Here is a 26,772-nt window from a genome sequence, read left to right on the forward strand (position 1 = left end):
CAAATGGATGGAACTAGAAAATATCATCCTGAGTGAGGTAACCCAATCACAAAAATCACACATGGTATGCACTCACTGATAAGTGGATATTAGCCCAAAAGCTCTACCCAAAGATATAATCCACAGACTACATGAAGCTCAACAAGAAGGACAACCAAAGTGCAGATGCTTCAGACCTTCTTAGAAGGGGGAACAAAAATATTCATAGGAGGAGATACAGAGCCCAGATGACTTTTTAAGGCAAGGTTCTATCAAAGTATTAGTTTAGCAGCTCCTGTCAGTAGCTGAGGGAGGGCAGATAAGGCCAGCAGGAGAGGAAGCTGATGGAGACCACAGGAAGAAAGGGGGGAGCACAGCTGTGGAGGGATAGAGGAAGGGAGGAAGGAGAGTGGGAAGGATCATCAGGGTGGAGAAAAGTGGGGAAATGCCTAGATAGGAGCCTCGCAAAAATCCCTACTATAGTAACCACTACAGGAGCTTCTCAGACTCCACAGAGATCTCCAGTTTTCCACAGCAGCTAGAAGCCAAAGGGGCTTCACCTTTACCTACAGAGAGAGGGTTTTACCCTTGCTCTTTGTGCTTGGAATCTGGACCTTAGCAAACAGGGGCCAGGCTCAGGGTTGAATAGAAAGGTTGAGAATCTCAGATAGACAAGGTTAGGGACTAAAGGGTGATGTACCGTTGAGTAAAGGCAAAAATGGGGGTCAGGGCAATTGCAGGGTAAAAATAAAGATCAAGGGGAGGAGGCAGTCTGGGTTGTGGCTGACTGGGCTGGGGAAGGTAGCTACAGACCTGGAATCGGGGTAGATGCAGCTCTTAGTCAGGGAAGTGAGCTGGAACTGGCATAAGCACAGGGGTGGGGCCAGCATGAGGGTTGTGGCCCAGATGAAGGTGGGCGGGCAGGATTGGTTAACCACCAGGAGGCAGGTGCAGTGCACCTGTGGGCCAGCCAGGTGCAAGGCTGTGGGAGAGCGGAGCACAGGGCTCCTCAAGCTAAAGCCGCTAAGGGACCTTGTGTGTCCTTTTCCTCCTCTTGCACCTGTGTTTGCTGCAGGCATCTTTGAAGAGACATGGGGCTCGCCCTGCTGCCCATGGCTTTGCTGATCCTACCTGCCCTGCTGCTGTGGCCTACATTAGCCAATGACTCTGAGGAACCCAACGTGCGTTGTGGAGGTGGGTATATGTGCATACGAGCGTGTGTGTGCATGTGCGTGTGCGTGTGCATGTGTGTGTGTGTGTGTGTGTGTGTGTGTGTGTCTCCCTCTGTGTCTGCTGTGTGTGATGTCTCAGCCCTAGGCTTCTGGGGACACAGCATGTTCCTATTCTGTGGGAGTCAGGCCACTGGGCAGTTCCCTTTCCTCAACGCTCCCGTGTCCCGGGTACTAGAGAGCCCCCGATGCGTCTGCCACGTGGCTGCTGGACAGTCTTTGGAGCGCACTGCTTGCTGCTTGCCGTTCTGGAATGACAGTGCTCTGATCTGGCTTCTGTGTGAAGCTGGAAGATTCTTTGTCTTTGCCAGCCTTGTCTGGCATAGGCCAGAGCCCCAGCGTGTCTGCAGGCAGAGGCAGGCAGCAGTCTTCCCTGGGTAATTTGATGGGTTGATGTTCGGGGAACTAGGTGTCTGGTGCCTAAAGAAGCGCTCTGGTGGTTTGTGATGTCAGCTAACCCCTTGCTAACCCCAGGATTCACAGCAACTCTAGCTATTGGAGAACCAAGGAAGGACAGAACCTGTCTCAGCCCTGTGATCCCCTTTACACCTTTAGTTAACAGAGCTGTGAGGATGGTAGGCGATAACAGAAACGCATGACCAGATGGGAAAGGGCTGTCATGTGCAAAGGAGAGGGGACCTGAGGTACAGTTGGATGCTTCTGGCTGGCTTAGGTTTCATTAATTCTTGAATCTTGAGCAAACTCTTTGCTGTTTGCCTGCCTCTAGGCATCACAAGATGACCACTGGAGGCTTGGGTTTGTGACCACTCAGTCTGTCTCTTTCTGTGGTGTTAGAGTTGCTTCTCTATGTGGTGTTGGCTTCTAGCCTAGCTCTGGGACCAGGATTGGAACAGTTGCAAAAGCACCGAAGTGGGTACAGGGGGACAGAGTACAGGGTTGAGAGGGGAGCAGAGTCCAAGAAGAATATCTATCCCAGGGTTTGCAACCTTCCTGATGCTGCAGCCCGTTAACACAGCTCCTCACATGGTGACCCCCAATCATGAAGTTATTTTGGTTGCTACTTCATAACTGTAATTTTGCTACTTTTACAAATATGGAAAACTACTTCTGGAAATGGAGGTTTGTCAAAGTGGTTGAGAACTGTCTATCCCGTGTGCGTTGGAAGGGGTATAGGGTAGAATGAGGTTGAGATGAAGTGCTCAAGGGTGGCAATGAGCAGGGTGGAGGTTACACTCTTCCTCAGAGTTGTTCTCTCAGTCTCAGGATCAGCTGAGCCTTTCTGCCCCACCCCAGGTCGTCACAGCAGCCCCCAGTCCCCTACGAGGCCCCCAGAGATGAGGTAGAGCTTCTAGCTCCTCGAACAGGCCCTCTGATGCACAGACCCCATACTGGATGTCTTTCTTTACTCTAATCTTGTAAAGCTTCTGCTCCCATGCAAATAGGAGGCCCGACGCAGGGGACCGTGGGGGTGAGGACCAACTGCCCAAGAGGGAGTATGCCTGTGACGGTAGCTGCCCGAGGAAACCTATAGCACCAGTTTCCAAGTCTTCCAGAGGGAGAGAGGTAGTGCAAGGAGCAGATGGCATGGAGAACATGGGCCCTTGGGCCTGCCAAGAGGAGATGTGAGCTGGGAGGGTTTAGAAGGCAGGATAAAAACCCCTGTTACCTTCCTCCTCCTCCCCCTGTGCTGCATGCAGTGGGGTTTCAGAGCTTTGGTGTGTGTTGTTGTAAAAATATAAAAATAAAAAAAAAGTATAGGGGTCTTTTACCTTGCTAGGTCCGGCACCTCAGTGCCCCAAGATATTTGCTAGACGTCTTGGTGGAAACACATCCCAACTCCTCCGAGGCCCACTGTCTCCTGCCGCCGCACACTTTCCTACACTCAAACCGTCACATAAAAGAACACACAACACAATAATCTTTGACCCAACTGATAAGATATAATGGCCCACCTAAACATACAAAGCCCTGTACCATCCATCCCTTGAGAATATTCGTAACAACCTGTAAAGGTGCAGCATGGAATCTTAACGTCACCCGCCATATTGTCCTGCCACCGCTTCTCTCCCTCTCCCTCCTGTCTCTCCCTTTCTGTTCCAGTCTCCTCCTTTTCCTTCAAACTTCTCTCCCACTCATCCCTCCTTCTCCTCCAATGACAGGCCTCCTTCTATCCTGTACCTGCCCCTCACCTGTACTTTAAAAATTCAATGCAGAGAAGGTTCTGGTGAAGTCACCTGATTCCTGAGTACAGGACTAGGCAGCTGTCCTTGGGGCAGTGGAATTAGCATCAAAATACAGACAACTCCAGGGCAAACCACAACAGTGTAGATTTTAAGTAAACATGTGTTAGGGGTGCTTTGTACATTTGGAGATGCCAATGAGTTTAGGACACACCCAGCACGGGCTGGGAACAGGGTCATGTGGGCAAAGAGCCCAAGACCTGGGTGAGGAGTTAGGAACCAGACAAGGTCCCAGCGTGGGCATGTCCCCCACCCCCACGCCTCCCTGTTCATTTGGTTGTGTGTGGGGGGGGGTATAGATGTTCACGCGGGGCGTACCTGTGGAGGCCAGAGGTTAAGGCTGGATATTTCCTGAGTTGCTCTCCATCTTAGTTTTTGAGACAGGGTGTCTCACTGAACCTGGAGCTCACCAGTTAAGCTAGACCACTAGTGGCTGACCATTAATCCACAGGGATCCCCTCCTATCTCTGCCTCCCCTCTGGGATTACAGGTGCCCGCTGCTGTGCCAGGCTTTTCACTTGTGTTCTGGGGATTAAAAACTCAGGTGGTCACACTCCTCACACCTCCCCTCACACTTTTCCTCACACTTCCTCCCCACACTTCCCCTCACACTTCCTCCCCCCTCCCCCCTCCCCCACACTTCTCCCTACAACTTCCCCCTCAACACTTACTTCCTACATTGCCACAGCAGCACTTTACTGACTGAGCTGCCTTTCTCACCCCCATTGTTCCTCTAACCTCTCTCAGTGGCTGCTTCCATTTCTATGTGAAGCAAGCCCACTTAGGACAACTGGATGGGCATGGCTCCTGGTTTGGTTTGAGCCCCTGTGTCCACGCAGATGACTTCAAGCAGACAGTGGGTACCAACATGCCAGAGGCAGTGCCACTCTGTGCTTTGAGGCAATCCTAATTCTCCTTTATGGAGAAACAGAAATGGAAGCCTATTGCCACCCAAAGGGAAAGAAAACACTTGCTGCCCCATTTAGGGGTGACACCGGAGGCGGAGGGCAGAGCAGCATTCTATCCCACCTTCACACTGCTCATTGTTGTCGTCACTGAGGACCTGTTTGCTGAGCGTGCAGTTCTGACTTGGTTTCCCCTCCAGGGATGCTGCAGATGGTGACTTTGCACCTAAGGCGTCAGGCTGTTCTTAAAGCCTGTGGGAGCTGATGGGACTGATAAACAAAGCGAGGTGGAACCCTGTCCCACACACCCGCAGCACTGGAGCAGTATCTTGTGGAAGTCGTCTCACAGACTTCCAAGGTAGAACCCCAGCCTGTGGGTAACCTGCTGATGTCCCTATGCTGTGAAGTCCTAAGAGCTTTGGTCTCCAGAGAGGTCTTAGTCTGAAGGCAGCACCAATGCCAGTACCTCTCCGATCAGCCCCCAGAACCCATGGTCCAAGCTGCTAGCTCCTTGCTCCTGAAGGCAGCTCTGAAGCTTGTTCTGCACTTGCTTGTTCAGCACATGGCTTTGGTAAAGGGTCAGTTAGAAGACAGCTTAGATTTCACAGGCCAGACAGTCTTTACACTGGTAAGACCTTTCTTTCTATAACACAAAAACCACCCCCCAAACATATAAATGGGTCAACAACGTGGTTCAGCAGGTAAAAATGCTTGCTACCAAGCCCAGTATCCTGGGTTCAATCCCCACAACCCACATGGAGGAAGGAGAAAGCTAATTCATAAAGTTGTCCTCTATTCTCCATGCATGCACTGTGGCACATGCATATCCCCTTCTGAGAGAGATAACCAAATATAATAAAAAGAAAGCCTGTAAACCCTTGAGCACGCCTATGTTCCAATAAACCTTTATTTATTTATAAGAGCAAGGCGAAGAGCTCATTCCGACCTGTGATTGTTGGTAGCTGCCCAGCCCTGCTGGACAGGCTCTGCGTCCGCCCGCCCACAGCTGTCCCTCAGTTGCTCCAGGCTCTTTACTCAGAACTCGCTCACTTCCCTGCACACCACTTCTTTGTCCTGAGGACTCAGTTTGAGACATGGGAATTATCATCCCATTCGCCAGGGGAGGCCTGGGCATGCCCTTCCCCAGGGTCCTGCAGTTGCAGCGCTGAGTTCTGGGCTGGCTCCATGCTGACTTGCGTCTCCACTGCCTAGTTGAATGCCGGGAAGGGAAGAGTCTACAAGAGCTCTGGGGAGATGGTAGGGAAACAAATGTACTGACAAGCACCTAACCCTTGGGGACAGGAGCCCTGTGGAGAGGAAACTATTCTTCTCTTCGGGAAATGACTCCAGCTGAACCCTACCTGTTGAAGACATGGGGTCCCCACTGTCGTTGACACTTCCTTCCACTCCTTGCCCTTAGTTTGCCATGTGGCCAGTGAGGTGACAGCCCTGTGGTTCCTTCCTTCCTTACTGATGCAGTCTAGCTGGAGCAGCCACATTAGACTCAAAGGCAGAAGCCACTTGTGGGAAAGCACTATGATCCCAGCCCTGAATTTCCGCTGACCTCTGACCTCTGGAATGCATTTCCACTTTGTCTTGGGCATTTGGTCTGGAGTCTTGTTACTGCTGCTTCCCAACCATCACTCCCAACCTTCCTATCAACACCCTACATCCCTCACCATCACCTCGCATCCCCCACCATCACCCCCACATCCCCACCATCACCCCACATCCCCACCATCACCCCACATCCCTCACCATCACCCCACATCCTCACCATCACCCCACATCCCTCACCATCACCCTACATCCCTCACCATCACCCCACATCCCCACCATCACCGCACATCCCCACCATCACCGCACATCCCCACCATCACCGCACATCCCCACCATCACCCCACATCCTCACCATCACCCCACATCCTCACCATCACCCTGCATCCCTCACCATCACCCCGCATCCTCACCATCACCCTGCATCCCTCACCATCACCCCACATCCCTCACCATCACCCCACATCCCCACCATCACCGCACATCCCCACCATCACCCCGCATCCCCACCATCACCCCACATCCCCACCATCACCCCACATCCCCACCATCACCCCACATCCCCACCATCACCCCACATCCCCACCATCACCCCGCATCCTCACCATCACCCCGCATCCCCACCATCACCCCGCATCCCCACCATCACCCCACATCTCCACCATCACCCCGCATCCCCACCATCACCCCACATCCCCACCATCACCCCACATCCCCACCATCACCCCGCATCCTCACCATCACCCCGCATCCCCACCATCACCCCACATCCCCACCATCACCCCACATCCTCACCATCACCCCACATTCCTCACCATCACCCCACATCCCCACCATCACCCCACATCCTCACCATCACCCCACATTCCTCACCATCACCCCACATCCCCACCATCACCCCACATCCCTTACCATCACCCCACATCCCCACCATCACCCCACATCCCCACCATCACTGCACATCCCCACCATCACCCCACATCCTCACCATCACCCCGCATCCCCACCATCACCGCACATCCCCACCATCACCCCGCATCCCCACCATCACCCCACATCCCCACCATCACCCCACATCCTCACCATCACCCCACATTCCTCACCATCACCCCACATCCCCACCATCACCCCACATCCTCACCATCACCCCACATTCCTCACCATCACCCCACATCCCCACCATCACCCCACATCCCTTACCATCACCCCACATCCTCACCATCACCCCACATCCCCACCATCACCGCACATCCCCACCATCACCCCACATCCTCACCATCACCCCACATCCTCACCATCACCCCACATCCTCACCATCACCCTGCATCCCTCACCATCACCCCACATCCTCACCATCACCCCACATCCTCACCATCACCCTGCATCCCTCACCATCACCCCACATCCCCACCATCACCGCACATCCCCACCATCACCCCGCATCCCCACCATCACCCCACATCCCCACCATCACCCCACATCCTCACCATCACCCCACATCCCCACCATCACCCCACATCCCCACCATCACCCCACATCCTCACCATCACCCCACATCCCCACCATCACCCCACATCCCCACCATCACCCCACATCCTCACCATCACCCCACATTCCTCACCATCACCCCACATCCCCACCATCACCCCACATCCCTTACCATCACCCCACATCCTCACCATCACCCCACATCCTTACCATCACCCCGCATTCTCACAGCACCATCTACACTTGTTACAATGGATGGATCTTGCTGTCTCATCATCATCAAAGCAACTTCCTGTATATTCCACAATGTGGGCACATAAATGGCATGAGTTACACAGAGTCACTTTGCTGCTCTGAAGCACTAGATTTTGAGCTTACTCCAGCTGGCCTTCCTTCCTTGTTTTGTTATAACCTTGTGTGGGTGAAAATGTAGTGATTCTTCTGTGTGGGTGTTGTATCCTGACCCCTGCATCACTAGCTAGTATCCTGGGCTTTACACTTGTAGATTGCCCTGGTATTTCATGCAACATATACTTGTCTGTGTTTCTGGCTTGTTCTGCTCCCTCAGCCTGATCACTTCCCACTCTAGTACAGACATCTGATATTCACAGCCTTTCATACACTTTTCTGGTGCCTATGGCCATGTAGTACCTGAACTTACCCAGACCTGTCCAGCCAAGCTCTGACCCATCTTCTCTGTGCCCTGTCCTTCTCTGTGGAGAACTTGGTTCTATTCCAGATGTTACCCTTAGAGCAGTTATGTGAGTGAGAGTGTGCAATGGGTGTGCATTGTGTGTGTGTGTGTGTACATGTGTGTATTTGGGCCATATGGGTTGTATGTGTATGAATGTATGTGTCTTTAAATCATGTGGGTTGTGTGTACATATATACAAGTATGTCTTTGGGTCATAGTAGTTGTATATATGTAGATGTATGAATGTACGTATGTGATGTATGTGTGTTGTTGGGTCATGGTTGTTGTGGATACATGTATATATGTGTATACGCATGACAGTTGTGTATATGTGTATGTGTGTCTTTGGGCCATGTAGGTTGTGATATATGTGTGTGTGTGTGTGTGTGTGCATGTGTCTATGCTTGCACATTCATATACATGTACACATATATCTATGCACACACACACACACACATATATATACATATATATATGCCTTTGGGCGGTGTGGGGTGTACATGTGTGCATTTGTGTCTTTGGGTCATGTTGGTTGTGTGTGTAGTTGCATGTGCATACACATGCGCATGTGGTGGATCTTATAATGACAGCCAACCTGCAATCATTATTGTATTGACCAACTTGTGTTTATCTTCTTGGGCACAGCCCCCTTTCTCTTAATGATCAATTCCTTCTCAAAGAAGTAGATATGGCCCAGGAAGATGAGTCAATAGGTAAAACTTCAGCCTGATGATCTGAATTTAACCCTCATTAAAAGAGCTCGATGCAATGGTGTGTATTTGTAATCCCAGCTCTTCTGCAGCAAGGTGGAGGTAGCAGAAAGGACAAGGGAGGATCTGCCTCTATAAGGAGGAAGACAAGAACAGACTCCTGAAAGCTGTACTCTGATCTCCACATGCATGTCTTGGTACATGAATGCACCCTACCCCATTTCAAATGTTTTTTAGAAAGGCATAGAAAGGAAGGAAGGAAGAAAGGAAGGAAGGAAGGAAGGAAGGGAGGGAGGGAGGGAGGGAGGGAGGAAGGGAGGAAGGGAGGGAGGGAGGAAGGGAGGAAAGGAGGAAAGGAGGAAGGAAGGAAGGGAGGGAGGGAGGAAAGGAGGAAGGAAGGAAGGGAGGAAGGGAGGGAGGGAGGGAGGGAGGAAGGGAGGGAGGAAAGGAGGAAGGAAGGAAGGAAGGAAGGAAGGAAGGAAGGAAGGAAGGAAGGAAGGAAGGTTGAAAGCAAGGAAGCCAAGCAAGCATGTGAAGCTGTGAAGCATGTGTGGACTCCTGGGGTGGTTTGGGGGTTTGAATGAATTTAAATATTGAAAACCCATTCTTTGTGGTGGCCATGTTGGCTGCTGTAGGGATGGCCCTTCCTGGATAGCAGAGTCCACAGTCCTTCCTGCATACTTTGAGCAGTTCTCTCTCACGCTCTGTGGATTCCTTTTTTCAATCTTCTCACCGGGGCTCACAGTGCAGATGCAGCCCAGCAGGTCATTCCAAGGTCAGTCCTGCTTTCCTGGGGACACCCGTGCTGTAGCAGCTTATAGATAGCAGCTTTCTGTATCTTCTCACCCATCAGCCACTCATAGAGGACACTCTGCCTTGTTGCTGGCAGACCTCTCAGCCCATCAGCCCTCAGCATAATGGACAGTCTAGGCTATTGATTTAGTGACAGCCGCTCCTCTGAGACTAGAGCTAATGTTTTCATTACACTGAAAACACTGTAACAAGTTCATTCTGAATTAGGGAATGGGTAGTGTTTGCTGAAGGAGGGTGACATTTTGGAAACCTGAGCTAAGACCTACTCACAATGACCCAGAGGCATGTATCCAGTCAGAAGCCTGCGACTCAGGAGCTCTGCCTCCTTTCTTTCCCACCTCACTGGGGCACTGGCAGAAGACCCTTATGTCTCTGGGTTCCAGTTTTCCTCCTCTTCTTCAGCAGTCAGCTTGGACTGCATCTCCGAGAAGTGTTCAACCTTCTCATCTGGCTTCTGGGCAATTTCTATGGACTTTCTTCACCCTACCTACTCACATTTTGTACTGTTCATAGACCCATTTGACTCTCTATCCCATTGCCTTTAGGTTCACACGTGTGTTAGGTACATTTTATTGTTGTGATAAAACACCATGGCTGTTCCTCCTTACAGAAGAACAGTTCATGTGGCTTAAGGTTCCAGAAGGACAAGGTCTGTCACCATCCCAGCAGGTGACAGCTATGGCCACTGGGGCAGCCAGCTGAGAGCTCAGACCCTGAATCTCAAGCAGGAATCAGAGAGAGTGCACTGTTATGAGATACTTTCTTCTACAAGGATACCTTCTAATTCTTCCCAAACAATAGAGTCTAAGTTGATTAAATTTCCTTCTCCATACCTGAAGACTTGTGGTTGGGTACAGGGACTGGTGGCTAGATGGGGCTTGACTTCCACTGTGGCTGTGGCTGGTAGACCAGAAGTCTCTTTGGTGTTTTCTGGTAGGAGCCAATGGGAAATTGAGCTGTGTGTTAAAACAGGCCAAGTGCTCTCCAGCCTTGCTTGTGTCTCTGCCACGACAAGAAAAGAAACACAAAGGACCCCTGTTAGAACTGAAACATTATAGCAATGGTGGTGTTCACTCATAAGCAAATCAAACTTCTTATGAGTTTGGGCCACTGCTCTCAAAATGTCCATTGGAGGAGCCAGCACAAGCTAGCTGCCTCACTGCACACTGCCCAGACTGAGCTTTGCATGTTGCAAACCAGTTTCTTCATTGAAATGTACTTTAAACTGACTTTATTGTGACATCATCCTTCTTCCTGGGCAGGACAAGTTTCTGAGCCTGTTGGAGTAGGTCCAGTGCCTGTGCATGGAACTATAGGTGTTCAGTTATAGTGATACCCAACAACAGAGGTGGTTGGTTGGCTCAGAAGACAACAGACAAAGCTGGTCTGGGTGGTTTCTCTATCTCTTTATGAGAACTCACATGAACTGTGTCTTTCAATTCTTTCTACAACCAGACTATTTTCTTAGGTTGTTTTTTGTTTGTTTGTTTGTCCGTTTGTTTTTTGAGACAAGTTCTTGTTATGTGCTCTGGGCTAACCTTGATCTCACTGTGTAACCCAGAGTGACCTCCAAGTCACAGTAATCCTGCTTCAGCCTCCTGAGTGCTGGGATTATAAGCATGCATCATCACTGTGGGTTGCACCATACTTTTCCTCTGGAAATGTGGCTCTAGCTGGAGTCTCAGGACAGAGTCTGGCCTTAAGACCACTTTCGTGGCTATACCTTGAAGAGGTTTTACATGCCCACCCTCTGCCCACTAGCTACCTACTCACATGCTTCAGAGGGAGTCACGGAAGACGATAGCCAGATTATGGGGCTCAGGTAGCTTTTAAATCTTTGACCATGACAGAATGGGACCCAGACCTCAGGCCTCACCTAGCGTGTTGAGCAGTGTTCACTGAGCATCCAAGGCCAGCAGTGTTCACTGAGCATCCAAGGCCAGCAGTGTTCACTGAGCATCCAAGGCCAGCAGTGTTCACTGAGCATCCAAGGCCAGTAGCTGCTATTGCTGCATGTGGCCTCCAGCTCCCCCAGGAGCCTCAGGGTGGAGCCTCCCCTGTGCACCTCTAATTATATAATGGTTTCTTTTCACTGACACAGACCCACAGGACCCATGGGATGGGAAATAACACAGAAGCACCTGCCTGTGTCTTGTGAAACAGCGAAGCAATCCACAGCCTGTTGCTTTTTCTATTCTTTTGTCCTCCCCCCACCTTTCCCTTTTCCTTCCCTCCATTGCTTTGCTTTTTGAGGCAGAGTCTCATCACAAGCATGCACCAGTACATCCAGGTCCAGACCTAAAGCTATTAAATATTTTATGGTTCAGCATGAAGGAAACGTAGAGTCTCTCAGACTAAGAGCTGCCTAATTCAAAAGCATTCAGAGGCAAGGCCTGAGTGGTGTCATCTGGCTGGGCTCGGTGCGTTTCCAGCTACCTGAAGGCTGGCTGCAATTGCTCCATTTGGTGTTAGCACTCAAAATCTTACTACCATGTGTCTGCCCATATTTCTACCAAAGCAAACAGCATTTTCTAATCATGGTTCTCGGTGTCCTTAGGCACACAGGGCCATCATCTTGAGCACCAAAAATGATTGCGGCTGGTGGTAAACAGAAAGATAGTGAAACTAGACAATTTCCTAAAACAAATCCCCCACACTCCAATACATTCTTACATCTTCCCAGAAGCAAGAGGGAGCTGCTTTCCGGCTCTGTGCAGTTGGTCTGTTTTAAAGCAGTATTCAGTAGGGTTTTTGTCCTTCCCAGCATCCGTCCCTCATCTTTGCCTCTCAGCCAAGGCATCTTAAAGTTGTGAAAATGAGTTCTTTCCTTACAGTGGCTCCGATTTTAGACCTGGAAAATATAATTTGGGTTAAAACTCAGTGGGGAGCCCCTCCCTCAGCCGGGTTGCCGTGGTGATGGGATGGGGGGGGTGCAAGACCTGCTGCTACTTGCAGGAGCCCCGGGCTCCAGTTTTGTCCACACCAGCTGGTGAGCCTCATCTTTGCAGACCCCACCCCCACCTGCTGCCTCCTGAATCCCTGCCCAGTGCCTGACCCTCACAGAGTGGGATGCTGCTCTCTGGCTAGACACATACTTGCTAGCTGAACCCTGATCTTGTTTAGCTAATGAGCAGTCAAGAGCTTTGGAGAACGGGCCAGATCTTCCCTAGCCCTGAAGGGTGACCACAGCCTGCCTCTGCCAGGCATCCTGACTGCTTCCGTGTAGGAGACAAGGTGAGGCCAGGCCACAGGCTGACTCTGGCCAAGGCAGCAGGCCTTCAGAGATGGAAAACATTCCTTTAAAATGACAAGTGGACAGGCTTGGGAGACCCAGATGCAGGGCTCGGATTCTAAGGCCTGGAACTGTGGATGACACCCAGTGTCCTGCAGGGAGAGCCAAGAGCATTGCCAAGGTATGAACCAGACAGGCAGTGAGAGCTAAGGCAAGTAACCGGGAATGGTCAGTCTCTGGGCTTCTTTACTGCAGAAGGAGGCTTTCCTTTTTATTTCCTGTTGGGGCAGAATTGTGCCCCTCTCCATTCATATGCTAAGACCATAACTGTGCACATGGCTGTTTTGGGAGAGAGGCCCTTTAAATACAGGGTTAGAGTGAGCAATGTCTGTAGGGTGGGCCTTACCCATACATGGCTAGTTCCCGATAAAGTGAGCAGGACGCACATAAGCAGAGAGATGGCCATGGAAGGACACATTGTAGGAGGCATTCCAGGGTGAGACACATTGTAGGAGGCCATTGAGAAGTGAAGCCCTGGGAGGCACTGCCCTGTCCCTCACACCTTCGATTCACAGTTAACCTTCAGATCTGTGAGATACTTTAGGCCTCGGATCCTGTTTGTAGGATTGACAACAATCCCAGCAACACTGTCGTACCACAGAAGGCCACCAGCTTCAGAAACAAGCATCATACTGACAAAGTGCTTCAGCCCCTGGGGTTGGTTAAACTGCACCCACAAAGTCAGGAGCCCACAGAGGTCTCAGCCATGTCCCCAGAACTCCAGATTCTCCCTGGGATACATTCTTACAGTTCTGTTTTTGTGAAAAGGGGAAGCTTCCAGAAGATCTGCACAGCTTTTGCTCCCCACACATCTCCATGGTTATGGTGCACACTCATCTCCATACCAGGAGCTGGCCAGGATGCAGTTACTAGCGGAAGAAAATGCATAGCAATGATATTAGGGAGGCAGCCAGCATGACCACCCTGCCCTGAGCAGCCACCTTGTTACAAGTGCTCTTGATTTTTGCCTCCTGGTGAGCGCTCAGATTCACTGACTTACTAGCATTTCGCCATGGTCATGTTGCCTGGACTGTGGCAGCAGCCCATTGGCCATCACTTACACAGCCTGGCTCTTCTTCCTCCGTCTGGACCTAAAGAGTCTGGCCAACATGGAAATCTCAAGGGTCACAAAGGTCAGAAGACTCGTCTCTCTTGCCTCAGAGAGAAGACGCCTTCCCTTCCCGCCCCACCCTCCTGCCACCTCACTACATAGCACTCAGTCCCTCCTCTCCAGGGATCCGGGCTCTTGTTTTTTCTTCACTCCTCCATCTTGTCTTGTGCTTTTCCATCACAGTGTTTGTATGGTTGTATGGTTTCTCCGATTCTTCTACTAGTCAACGATGCCCAATTCTCAGTCTCGATACTGGGGCCCTGGCACTGGCTGTCACTTGCTTTCATTCTCATGCAGCCTGTCACTGTGAGGTGACCAGTATGACTGCTTACGCAGTGGCCAGAGCCCTCTCAGAGAGCCATGGTGAAGCTGAGAGGGATTGGGGGCCTCAGGTCCCACATGTTGTACAGTACCATTCTGCCACATACATCAAGCAAGTACAGTCCTAGACCCAGGACTGCCAAAGCAGACACCTCAGTATCCCTGTGTGGAAGAGGCTGAGTCTATGTGGCACCCTTCTGATCTGTGCCATCCACCCTATTCTTCTGGCATATAATTCCTCCTTTCTGAAGGACACCAGAGCCCTTTACCCATAAGCCTTTGAGTTGCAGAGCCCTGAGTGTGTGCATTCTGAACCGTGATCTTCAACCCACAGAGAGGCAGTTTTAGTCTGAGTGAAGGTGTTCAGGTATCTGTTGACATAGAGGTTGTCACCAGGGTAGATCATCCATCTTTTAAATGGTCTGTAAAGGAACAGAACCTGCAGTTTACCTGCAGTATCCTGTTGGGATATTACGTAACAATTTAAAATTGACCTTGCAGAGGTTAGTAGCCACCCCAACTCATGCTCTCCTTGTCCTAGAGGGCTGTAGAAAGTTCTGTGGGTCCTGTCTCCAGATGGGTCAGATGTCATTGGGCACGAGTGATGTCCTTTGGATGCTTCTCACCATATGGCTTCTCCTCTGGGATAGAGCTCACTGATATCCCAGGCAGACGTGCATGCCTGCCAGGCAGGAGTGTGGTTTGTGCTCAGTGACTTCTCTGTGCCTCAAAGACAGACAGTGTCAAACATCAGAAGATACAGCACCAAAAACATTCAGCCCCTGAGTGTCAGTGCCTGCCTATTCTTACTGTGCTGACTCTCTTGTCATGTCCAGTGCAGGCTGTATACCATGCTGGCACTGGAAAGTGACACAGAGTGATGCTCTAGTGCATGTCTGGAGATGGCCCATCACCTTAGTACCAGGGGTCACTTGAATTTTCTGTCCCCATTTTCAAAGTCTCCTCTGAGAGAGAAAGAGGAAGGCAGGAAGAGAGGAGGAAGTGCAGCAGGGAAGGAATTGGGAGACCCAGCTGGGCGGGTGGCTTGCCCTCTGGCAGGCAATGTGACCTGCCAGTGCCCCCACGAGGCTCCGCTCCTGCTGTCTGCTCTAATAAACTCGAAACTCCAGTGGCTTACGTGAAGATTTCAGATTAACATTTAAATTAATGCTGGACTTAAAATATGGAGCCCAGGTCGCTGATGTGACTCTTCTTTAACATGTTCTGTGACCTGGGGCAGAAATTTAAAATGATCTTTTCTCAAAGAGCTCTTCCTCCTTAGGGAGGCCAGGGATGGCATGGCAGTGCTGCAAGTGCCCTCCTGCCCATTCTGTCCCTTCCAGAAGCTAACGATGTCCTCTTGGTTCTGAGAAGCTCCCCCAACCATGGCTGTAGGTCCTCCCCCTGGAGGCCATAGCCTTTTGGGTAGCCCTTTAATGCCCCTGCTCCAGACTTACTGGGCCTCTGGGCTTCTAATGAAGCCTAAATGCAGAAGGAACCCGGAGACCCTAACACCTTAGATGGGGTTGTGAGTGTGATGTGTGTAGGAGTAGCTCCCAGGAAGTCTCTGGGAGGGAAAAAGGAGGCAGGATGGTGGGAAAGAAAATGTGCCCAGTGGCAGCCCTGCACTCCACAGGGGACACAACAGTGGTGTCCAACTACAGTCCACCTCAGGGAGGATGACCATGACATGTGCTTGCTGGCTGGAAAGAGTCCAGATTTAGTCCTTCCCAGGAGGGACACCAAAGTACAAAGCCATCCCTCATCTTCATGGTTCTTCCACCACCCTGCTTTCTCATGTCTATTCATTCCCCTCCACAAATGCCTTCTCTTCCCCTCAGCTATTCAGGATGAGGGGTATGGAGACCCACTGGGAGACACTGGACTCAGTGTTCCTCACCAGACATCTTACTGTGTCCTGCTCCTGACTGCCCAGAACCAGCTCCAGCCAACATCCTCATTCTAGACGTAGGACAAGAAAGGCCAAGGGTGAGCTGGCCCTATTGGAAGGTTCCAGAACAAGCAGCTTTGGAGCTAAAATGCACCAATGGGAGGTCTGCTTGCTTTCCATGACCTAGGGTATCTGATGGTAGCAGCCTCTCAGCCTCAGAGGTCATGTCAGCATAATGCCAATGGGATCATGGCCAGCTGTACCACGACTAAGGCCAAGCGAATCTTCCATCCCCGTGGACCATGGTTAAGGAGAAACCCCAGCTGTCCTACGGGAGGCCTCAGGCGGCGTGGGCTCAGTTTACCATCCAGTAACAGTTTCATATCCAAGTGCTAACCAGGCCCAACCCTGTTTAGCTGCTGAGACCAGATAATATTGGGTGGTGTGACTCTGGGGTGGACAGACACTGGTTCAGTGAGGTAATAATGGCTGGTGACAGCTTGCTCTGACCTGGCTATCTTTATCAGGCTGCGGATCATAGCTGGGCTTGCCTGGCACTAATGCCTTAGTTCCAAATCTGTAGCTGAGGCTAGCTCAGAGCTGCTGAGCTAGATGCGCATGAGAAGCAGGTACCAGGGAAGTCCCTTCCAGCCAGGCCCTCAGAGAGGGAAACTCCAGCATTTGCCGCAGGGCAGAAGCAATGTCACCATCGAACTAGAGCAACATCTACCTAGCAAGTGCCTGGAAAGCAGCAAACACTCTGCCCCCAGCCATAGTCCACTTTGTGCTGCCATTTGCTACATTCAGGCACAAAATCAGAAGAGCACCTAATCTGGGGTCAGATTCCAGTGGCAAAGTCTAGTTCAGGGCAGTTCAGTTATACTACTTTAGCAAGGAGGCTACAAGACAGTGATTCAGGGTGGAAAAGACAGCTTTGACGGCTCCCCAGCCTGGTGACAAATTGCTTGGGACCCAGACTTTCCCTGTTGAACTTCTTCAATGTCCCCCAAAGCGGCTGCCTTTGTGCCGGCCTTTTGTCCCCAGCGAGAGAGACAAGGAATCCAGAGTCGACCTCCAGTATAGCTGAGGAGGTTGGCGAGGAGGCACCAAAGGCTTTACCACGGGAACAGCTCCACTTTCTCAAGCTGGATCTGAAGTACCGGAAGGGAAGAGAGAGATTTTAGGCAGATCTACCAGATCATGGAGATAGGCCCTCCAAATCGTTTCAGAGTTCGTGGAGACGGACTTTTAAGAGCAGGGGGCATCTTTGACCAACTCTTTCCTGTGGTGCAGGTGGCTACTTAGGCCAAAGCGAAGCCACCAGAGAGGCTCAGGGATATGTGATGAGCTGGCACCACCAGCAGCTTCCCCTGGGTACAACAGTGCCATCTACGTGCAAAGGAAGACATATGGTTTGAAAGATCAGAATAGAGGGCTGGAGAGATAGCTCAGTGGTTAGACACACTTGCTACTCTTGCAGAGGACCTGGGTTTGGTTCCAGCTTTGCTAGGGACTGTTTCCTAAATGCAGGCCATATGGGGGAAAAATCTTTTTTCTTCACCTTAGTAAGGATTTAATTTGTCAATTGAAACATACAGAACACACTAACAGAATGCTACAGAGGACCGAGGTGTACTACCCAGACCCGGCACCTCCTCCAGTCCAGTGCCCTATTCTGGCATCCATGCACATCAGACATGGACATGGCACACAGACAGATGCATAAATTCAAACAAATGATCTTGGTTTTTGTTTTTAGAAATTAAAAGGGAAGACCACTGTACAGAAAGGATTAAGTAACCTAGGTCTTGGTCCTTTTGTCTTTGGACACTGCAGAGCAAGGATTCTTGTCTCTGAGCCAGGTCCACACACATCTGTGGTTGCAGGAGCTCTGTGTCCAAGGGCGAGGCAAGCGTTGCCTCCTCCCACCTGCTCCTCTCCCCTGACCACAGCATCTGTCTTGTTTAGCCTGCAGGGCCCTGATGGACGAGGTGGAGTATGACGTCACTAAGGCTCGACAGAAGAAAACCAAGGTGGGCTCCTACCGGATCCGGCCTGACGGGACACAGGAGAGGAAAAAGGTAGCAGAGAAGGAATTATGTGCCAGTGTATAATTGCGGATATGGGCAATTACCAGCCATTTATCCAAACAGCAGTTGGTCTTAATCTTCTAACCTTGCTCTTGTTCAGGGTGTCAGCTCTAAATTGCTTCTGAGTCCTGGGGGACCCAAAGTAATCTTTAAGCTTGAAATTGAAGTATCTCTCTCAGCACCTAAATTTTGTGTTTTGTCAAGTTGGAAGACATTTCGGCCCCGTTGTTCATCAGAATAAGAAATAGCGAGTCCACAGTTCCTGGGCAAGACCAGCAGGGAGCCCAGGGAGGTGGCAGGGCAGATGCTCAAAGGCTGTGCAGAGCCCTGCTTGGGTACTCCACCCCTCCTCCTTCCTGATTCTACACATTTCCAGTGTGGAGCAAAGCAAAGCTCTTCAGGATACACAGGCCCATGGCTAGGAGGGGTTCTCCTTCAAAAGTATTCAAAGGGGACTTGCCCCAAGAGTCCACAGTGGCAGTTGCTACAAGGAAAGATGGGCTCGGCGTGCAGGCAGGAGGGCTGGCCAGCTGAGAGGAAGTCAAACATTTTAGGAGACACCATTTCTTCTAAGCACAGACAGTGAACACTAAAACTTAGAATAGCTGTCCCCATGGTGTCCAGTATAGGCAAAGCTGAATAGCCACAGGAACTGGATTCTTGCTGTTTTGTCTCGTGTTAAAGCAAACATGGAAAGAATTTGTCTGTACATCATCTCCATGGTATTCCCAGCATTGAGGGAAGGGGAAGAACCCAGACTGTATGGAGGTTGACTCTGTGTGTGTGTGTGTGTGTGTGTGTGTGTGTGTGTGTGTGTGTGTGTTCACATCTAGAAGTATCACTTTAAAAGAACAATTTTCATGGAGTAATTGGGGTGTCAGAGAAAGTAGAGGAAGGGCATGGAAAGGTCAGAAGGGGATGGCTGTTTTCTGGGAGCCACAGTATCCCAGCCCTTAAGCAATTTCTTTTTTTTTTTTTTTTTTTTTTTTTTTTGGAGCTGGGGACCGAACCCAGGACCTTGCACTTACTAGGCAAGCGCTCTACCACTGAGCTAAATCTCCAACCCTTAAGCAATTTCTAATCCTGGAAATGACCTTGCAGAAGACGTAAGACCCTGTGGTACTGACCATTGTGGAAGAGCCAGGCACACAGCTGCTCAGAGAGTTGGATGAACTGACTTGAGCTTCTCCCTTCTTACCCTCCTGCAACATCCTGCAGTGACATCACCAAGGGCTGTCCATGTATGAATTCTGCCCTTTCCTGGGGTCTAATCCCAAAAAGGAGTTACATTTACCACTCACTTCTCCTGCCTGATCCACCTTGGTAATCTTAGTCCAAAGAATTTTCTGATTTGCCGGGACACAAAGTAACTTCAAAGAGTCCACTCTGCCATATGAATCATGGAACATTAGACATGGGCCAAGGTCAAGATGATAGCAGTGGCTCAGGGACTGTCCAGGGCTCTTCCCTGCATGGCACACCCTGCACACTCACAAATTGCAGTTCTATTGCTGGGAGATCTGGAGTGATCTGGTCATCACTTTTCTGCGTCTGGCTGCCTCACAGTGGAGTAACCTCCATAGCAGCGGTCTTAGAGGAATTCCCCTAGCCTCAGAGGAAACTGACTGGAGGGTTTCACATCTTTTCCAGTTAGTGAACTCTCCTCTCTGTGATTCAGACCGCAGGGGTTTGCTTCAGTCCTCAGCTAATTGGCCAAATATTATCCACAGGAGCTTGCCTAGTATACACCACAGAGGAGCCAGCAGCTCAGGTCAGGCCTCGCCAGCTTGGACCAGATCCAGGCCACACAGCCTTGTCAGTGGTGTAGATATAGAGGCATCCTGTGTCCTTCCTGAGCTCAGGATGGGACTTGAAACAAAACCGAGTGTTTGGTTGCGTGGCTGGACACTGGCATTCTTACACACCGCGCTCGCTCATCTTTCTTTCTCATACATCTCTCTCTTGCACAAATCCCCTGTCTCACGTTGCTGCCTTGTACCCGTCTATCCTGCACCCTTAATCCTGTACTTCTGTGGCGCAAACTTTTCTCCCACACTACCTCTTTGGTTACTGACATCATTTGTGGCCTTCAGGGAAACCTGTCCATTCCAACACTCTTCCTGACTCTCCGGTTAGTAATGAAGCCCTAGCAGGCAGCCAGATAGCCTGGCTAAGTCCCTTGAGCTATCCAGGACCAAGGGCCACAGCCAAACACAGGATTCAGAATTCCCCAGGTCTCCTCCCCTCTGCTGTCTGTCCCCTTTGATTTGGCCTTCCCACCTTGTCCCTCTCTGGGACCTGGATGGCTGCTCTCAGACCCTGTCCTGCCCTTTCTTTCTGGGCACCATACACCAAATGCTCTTGAGTAAAAGCTGCCTTAGACAAGGGGAAGCCATTGGCTAGAGCCATCATAGACAAGGGGAAATCACTGTCTAGAACCATCACATCTCTAAGAGATACCTTTTCTGTTGTGTACTGTGCAACACCAGGATCCCCAGGCATATACTGTACTCAGGGTTTTGCCTGCTATCAAACGGAGGGTGAGAGGTCATTGACCCAGCCGGCCAGGATGCGAAGGAGAGGTTCAGTCATCAATCAGGAGCTTAGCCAATAATGGTGGGAACACTGTCAAAGGGGGTGTCCTTATAACACCTGGGACTTTGTGTCCCAGAGGCTTTCTAGTGGCAAACAGACCAGTGAAGTGCTGGGATGGTGCAGGGCCCTTATCTAGACTGCCACATCTGCCTGGTAACTTGAGTGTACTCAGAGAGGAGGCTCAAAGCCAGACTCTTCCCCCTACAGTGCAACACCTTCTACTAAGCGAGCAGGCAGGATGGAGTTATAGAAAACAATTTTCACTTGAATGGCCTGTGACATCATTTCCCAGGGTCAATTTTACAGACATCTGTGAAGGATAGAAACACTTGTTCAGTAACAGGTACTGTGCACTGACTCAGCTCTCATACACTTCTCAGAGGTCAGAAATACTCTTCTCACCTAAGGGACTCTGTTCCATTTGCCTTGTTATGCCTGTAAACAAGACCCCTATAGCCAAAGGGAGCCTCACTGCACCCAGCCCTTTTCCCCTTTAGGAAGAAATAAGCTGACCTCAGCGAACTGTCTCCTAGTACTGGAGGCTGGGGACAAGTGAGAGAACACCCAGGGGTTCTCCAACTGTGGATCTTAATACATCTACCAGTGTGTTTCAAAGCCATGTCTGGAATCTTCAGAAGTCAGAGTCACCTTGGAGGTGTGGTGTCAGAAATGGTGTCCTCAGGTGGGGCCAGTGGCATGAGCCATGGACTCACACTTATTTTTGTATAGTGAAACCCTAAGCTCAGTCACTGGACACAGTTGTAATTTTCTGTACTAGTTGCCTATGAGGCTGGAAAGTGTGTTGTATGATTTAGTTTGGAGGGTTCCTCTGCCCAGAGAAAATCAAGCCACATACGATCTGTAAGAAGGTATTTGAACAGACGAGAGCCACCAGCTAGGGCTGGTATTAAAGGGACCAGTATTTTGCTAAGTCCAGACACTTATGTCTTTGGTTCCTTTTCTGTTTTTAACAGTTAGCTTGGAGGTAAGCAACCCACTTGAATGGTTCCTTTTACAAACAGAATATTGATTCATGAATCACTAGTGACTTGGTTTTTAAAAATGGCATTTATTTGATTTCTTGAGAAGCAAGACAAACCTCAGTGTCATTTGCTGCTGGCAGAACCGCTGTGTCATGTTATGTCCTCTGCGACACCCAGGTGCTCAGGAATCCTGGAGCTGTGCAGATCCAGCATATACTACTGTACTTGGGGTCCTGTCTGCTAACAAAAGAAGGGTGCTAGGTCATTATCCCAGCCAGCCAGGAGGCAAAAGTCCATCCAGAACTTTAGCAGCTGCTAGTGACCCTTAAAATCAGCTTAATGGAGCATTTATAAGAAAACATCTTCTTCCCTGAGGGGAAAAAAGGTAAAAAAAATAAAAATAAAAATAAAAATAAAACATATAAATGCCAGAAGTCATCTTCTAGAGGAGAACTGTAAGCTGTGTTATTTTATATAAAGCATTAACATAAGAAGTAGGCCATGTCTAAAAATCCAAAAGCCACCATAGCAGTTGGCTGTCCCCAGCAAAGGAGAGTGGCCTGAAGACACTTTGTTTGAGAAGACTATTAACTGAATGATGTCACGCTCATTCATGCTTCCCTATGCAGAAAATGCCAAACTTTTCTGAATGCAGAGGCTCTGGCAGTCATGACTTGGGGTTTAAAGGCCTGTTATATATTTTTATATGGACTGAGCCTAGACTGGGCACCCGCATGCAGGGCCAGGCTCTGGAGGGGCCTTAGGATATCCTAGCAAGAAGACAAACAGTTTAGTGAACATCAGTGTTATGGAAAAACAAACAGTATCTCTTTATGCCCCTTTTTATAATTGTGGGAAGTCACAACCTAAGTTCTACCCCCAGACCCTTCTACCTCAGAAGGCCTCACTCACACACCTAGACCAACTAGCACCCATGGGTGTGGCACTTGCAATGACCCTCTCAGAAATATCCAGACTCAAACCAAGGCTGGGTGCTTGCCTGTTCCAAGTATAGAATGAAGTTAGTGCCTACTCTGTGTCACATCCCCCGCAAGCATGCCACTCAGGGGATACAGAAGCCAGTGGAACGTGGATTGTCCTTGTTCTATAAGGAGTCCTATGGAAAAAAACAGAGGGTGGGACCTTCTTTGGCATCAGGATACCTCTTTCCTTTCCATGACTCTACCTGGTTAAGAACACTGTTCTTCTGAATAAGATGACCATACCTCTCAGCTGCCTACCATGACATGAGCAAGATTCTGTGGCCAGGAACAATAAGATAGTTCATCCTTTTCCCTGACTCTGTACCTCCAGATCACCTCATGGAGGACAAACACCAGTGGATGGATGGATGGATGGATAGAAGATGGATGGATGGTAGATAGACTGATAGATGGATAGATGGGTAGATGGTAGATAGATGGATGGATGATGGACAGATGGTAGATACATGGATGGATGGATAAATGGATTGGTAGATGATGGTAGATAGATGGATAGATGGGCGAATGGGTAGATGGGCGAATGTATGGATAGGCAAATGGATAGACGGATGAATGAATAAAATGAATAGATGAAAAGATGAATACCCTTAGTCTGAGTAGATGGATGGATGGGCAGATAGACGGATTCACAGATGAATACCCCTGGTCTACAAGATTATATAACTTGGGCTGTACACAAATTTTAAAACAAATTTATTTGACAATATTTCACCGGATTTTATTGCAAAGCTTCTGTCTTCTTAACTTGGCTTATATATAGGAACCGTTTTTTGTTGTTGCTGTTGTTGTTTTTACATTTCTAATTTGTTTGTTCTTTTAGTGAGAACAAGAAAACGTTTACACAGCACACACGTGAAGGTCAAAGGACAACTTATAGGATTCAGTTCTTTCTTTCTGCCATGTATATCCCAAGAAGCAAACGCAAATGTCAGCCAGCTGCCTGGGCAGGTCTTAATGGAAACGCATCACTCCATAAGCAGAAGGGCACCGAGTGCAGGGACAAGGTGCTTCATCCGGCTTCACTGACCATGGAGAAGGAGGCTCAGGGGATGGCAGCCTGCCTTAGCCAGGGCAGTGAGCTTAGGCTCAGGAGATCTGTCTTGGAACTGTGCCCGAGTCACTGGATCTGAAGAAACAAAAACAAAACAAAAAAACAGAAACAACCTCAAACCCAAATAAAAGCCTGCCCCTCTCCTCAGTTCACAACTATCCCCTTCACATACCATAACCTAATGTAGTAGACAGCTCCAGGATGAGTCAGGCAGCCAGTGCTCACAGCACACGGAAAGAAGAGGCACAGGTGGTCAGTTCAAGCGACTGCACTTGAGTTCCACCTGAAGTCTGGGGAATACAAGAGCCAAATGTCACCTCCACATTCATTAACCTTCAGGAACAAAGATGCACATCAATGTCAGGAAAGGGGAGAAGGCAGAATTGCCTTCCGGTTTGTACTTGATTTAGCTCCTTGGGAGAGCCTCTCTAGCACCACCCTGAGCATCCACCCTGTGCAAGAGATAACAGGGTTTTATTTTGGGCTTGACTGTGGGACACAGAGATGTTCCTCTGGTCAGTCCCCTTTTCTCCAGTGCTGTCACACTAGGAAGGGAGGCAGCAGCACTCGCTCAACTGCAGTGTCCCAGATGTTCAATAGGGTGGTGGGCGAGACCTGATGCACACAGCTTTTTGACTGTTCAGGACCAGTGCCAACACCCTGTGTCTTTGTGATGCCTGAGACCAACATGGGAGCTCACCTCTAATCCCTCTGTTTAGGTCAGCCTGCTCCCTGATCACTAGGGCTGCCTCAGGCTTTCTCACCTCCCACACCCCTGGAAGAACCCACATGTCCACATCCAGAGAGAACCTGGAAAGATGGAGACCATGCCCTATAGCCTCCATCCCTCAGCTGTCCTCTGTGACTTAGAAGCATCCCGTACTTGCTGACACTGTACCTACAACCCTGTCCACCTCCCATGCATGTTAGCTGTAGGGTGTCTGTCACCTTCACATGTGGTCCTAGAGTCCTGTCACCTGAAAGTCTCCATGCCAATCCTTTGCTATCCAACAGAGGTGACCTCCAAAATGCCTAGATTCTAACCTTAGGGCTCTTTCAAGGTCAGTGCAGCTGGACTGCACACTGTGGTGGGAACAGGCTTAGCCACAAGCCCAGCAACCAGGCTCCCTTCCTGATCAGCTTCTTGCTAGCAAGTCTGAAGTTGCCAGGCAGGCCATTATGAGACTCTGAGTTAGTGAAAGAAAGGGTTTCCAAGTCTGTATATGCACATGTGTGTCTGGTTGTGTATACTCAATTATATGTATGTGCATGTATGCATATGTGTGTGCACATGTGTAAGTGTGTGCATGCACATCTGTATGTCTTCATGTGTGTATTAGTGAACTGGAGTGTGTGCGTGCATGTGCATGTACACATGTGAACAGGTGGGTGGCTATCAGAAAAACAGGCTCATGTTTGCCTCTCAGGGCAGAGACATCCAGGGCATGACTGTGGCACTTTGCCTTGGCTACAACGGTGACACTCTGATTGATTAGGAAGCTCTTTGTATCCCAGAGCTGAGAAGGGAAGGTAAGTCACTTTTTCTGCTACTGGGCAGGACTCACAGGGTGTTGTCCTACTGCACAGTCCTGTGGGACTTGTGCTGTTCCAGGAAGAGCCAGCAGGTGGATCTTTCCCCAGTGCCTCACCCTCCAGACCTCTCAAATGCCGCCGCCGCCGCCTCCTCCTCCTCCTCCTCACCCTCACCCTCCCCCTCCCCCTCCCCCTCCTCCTCCCCCTCCTCCTCCTCCCCCTAACCAAGGGAATTTAATGTTTGTGTCTTCTCTGCCGGTATGGGGAGGGGTTTTGAGTTAAAAGGGGAGGGGGTGTCTTAATCCTCCTTGCGGGCATTGAGACAGTGCAAGAAGCAGCCAGACCCTAAAGTTTGGCCATTTGAAGGGAGGAAGAGCTTCCCCACAACAAACAGGTAATTACAAACTTCTTAAAGAAAAGCCCCTAATCCCCAGATAGTGTTCTCTGTTCAAAGGTGCTCATTTCCTCACTTTGTACTGTCTGATTTTGCATACTCCACCCATGGCCTTTCTTGAGCATATATAATAACTCTGCTGCATCCTGAAAATGGCCCAAACCTTCCCCCTTTTGGAGAATGGCACACTCCAAGACTCAGACAGCCTCATTTGTTGGCCCGCTAAAAATGTCAGGCCCTGTTGGGTACCTGGCTCTTTCCTTCTCCCGCATCCTCTGCCCTGGGCTTCCTGTGTGGAACTTCCTGAGTTTGCAGGATGGCTGCAGCAGGCAAGGGAAGCCTCCTGGAGACAGAGCTTCTGAGTCAGCTGTCACACTGTGTGCCTGAGAAAGCTGCCCCTGTCCCACTTATTCTTGGCTACCAGACCTGCTGTAGACATTCTTTGCAGACAGCATCTTTTTCTTGCATGTAAGAAGGTAGGTGGTGCTGGTTTGAATGTTGGGGAGTTGATAGTGAGGAGTAAAGGAGAGAGGAGCAATTTCTGTTTTCTGAAGATGGAATGAGGTAGAGGTGCTCAGAGGACCTTCCTTCCAGTGTTCTCCTGGCCAGAGGAGACACCCTGCTGCAGGTTGCATCCCACTGTAGTATGGGATGGTCTCCTAAAGGTGGTATGGGGTTTATAATTCAAATAGTCCAGCTAGACTTTTTGTTTTAAATTCAGAATACTTCTGAGAAGGAAGCAGAAGGCATCATAAAATCAAACAGAGTCCTGGGGGCCATAGAGCTGCTCAGTGGGCAAAGTGCTTGCTGTCCTCGGCACCACATTAAAGCTGTGTGCAGCAGCAGGACCTGTAATTTGGTGCTGGGAAGCAGGAGGACCCCTCAGGCTTGCTGCCAGCTAGTTTAGGCAAACCCAGGAGCTCCGGGTCCA

The 26,772-nt window shown here is 50.0% G+C and overlaps 1 protein-coding gene across 2 annotated transcripts in view; it reads left to right on the forward strand.

The window, feature by feature from the left end:
* The first annotated feature begins 927 nt into the window (after nt 1-927).
* Nucleotides 928-26,772, forward strand: part of Cnpy1 (canopy FGF signaling regulator 1) — a 54,919-nt gene continuing 29,074 nt past the window's right edge. For both annotated transcript variants that reach the window (XM_087659239.1, XM_087659238.1), the window contains exons 1-2: nt 928-1,173; nt 18,160-18,272. In XM_087659239.1, the coding sequence (XP_087515365.1) occupies nt 1,071-1,173; nt 18,160-18,272 (216 nt within the window). In that variant the 5' untranslated portion in view covers nt 928-1,070. The remainder of the gene's footprint in view (nt 1,174-18,159; nt 18,273-26,772) is intronic.

Source organism: Rattus norvegicus, chromosome 4, assembly GCF_021556685.1.
Source record: "Rattus norvegicus strain SHRSP/BbbUtx chromosome 4, alternate assembly SHRSP_T2T, whole genome shotgun sequence".
NCBI classification, from domain to species: Eukaryota; Metazoa; Chordata; class Mammalia; order Rodentia; family Muridae; genus Rattus; species Rattus norvegicus.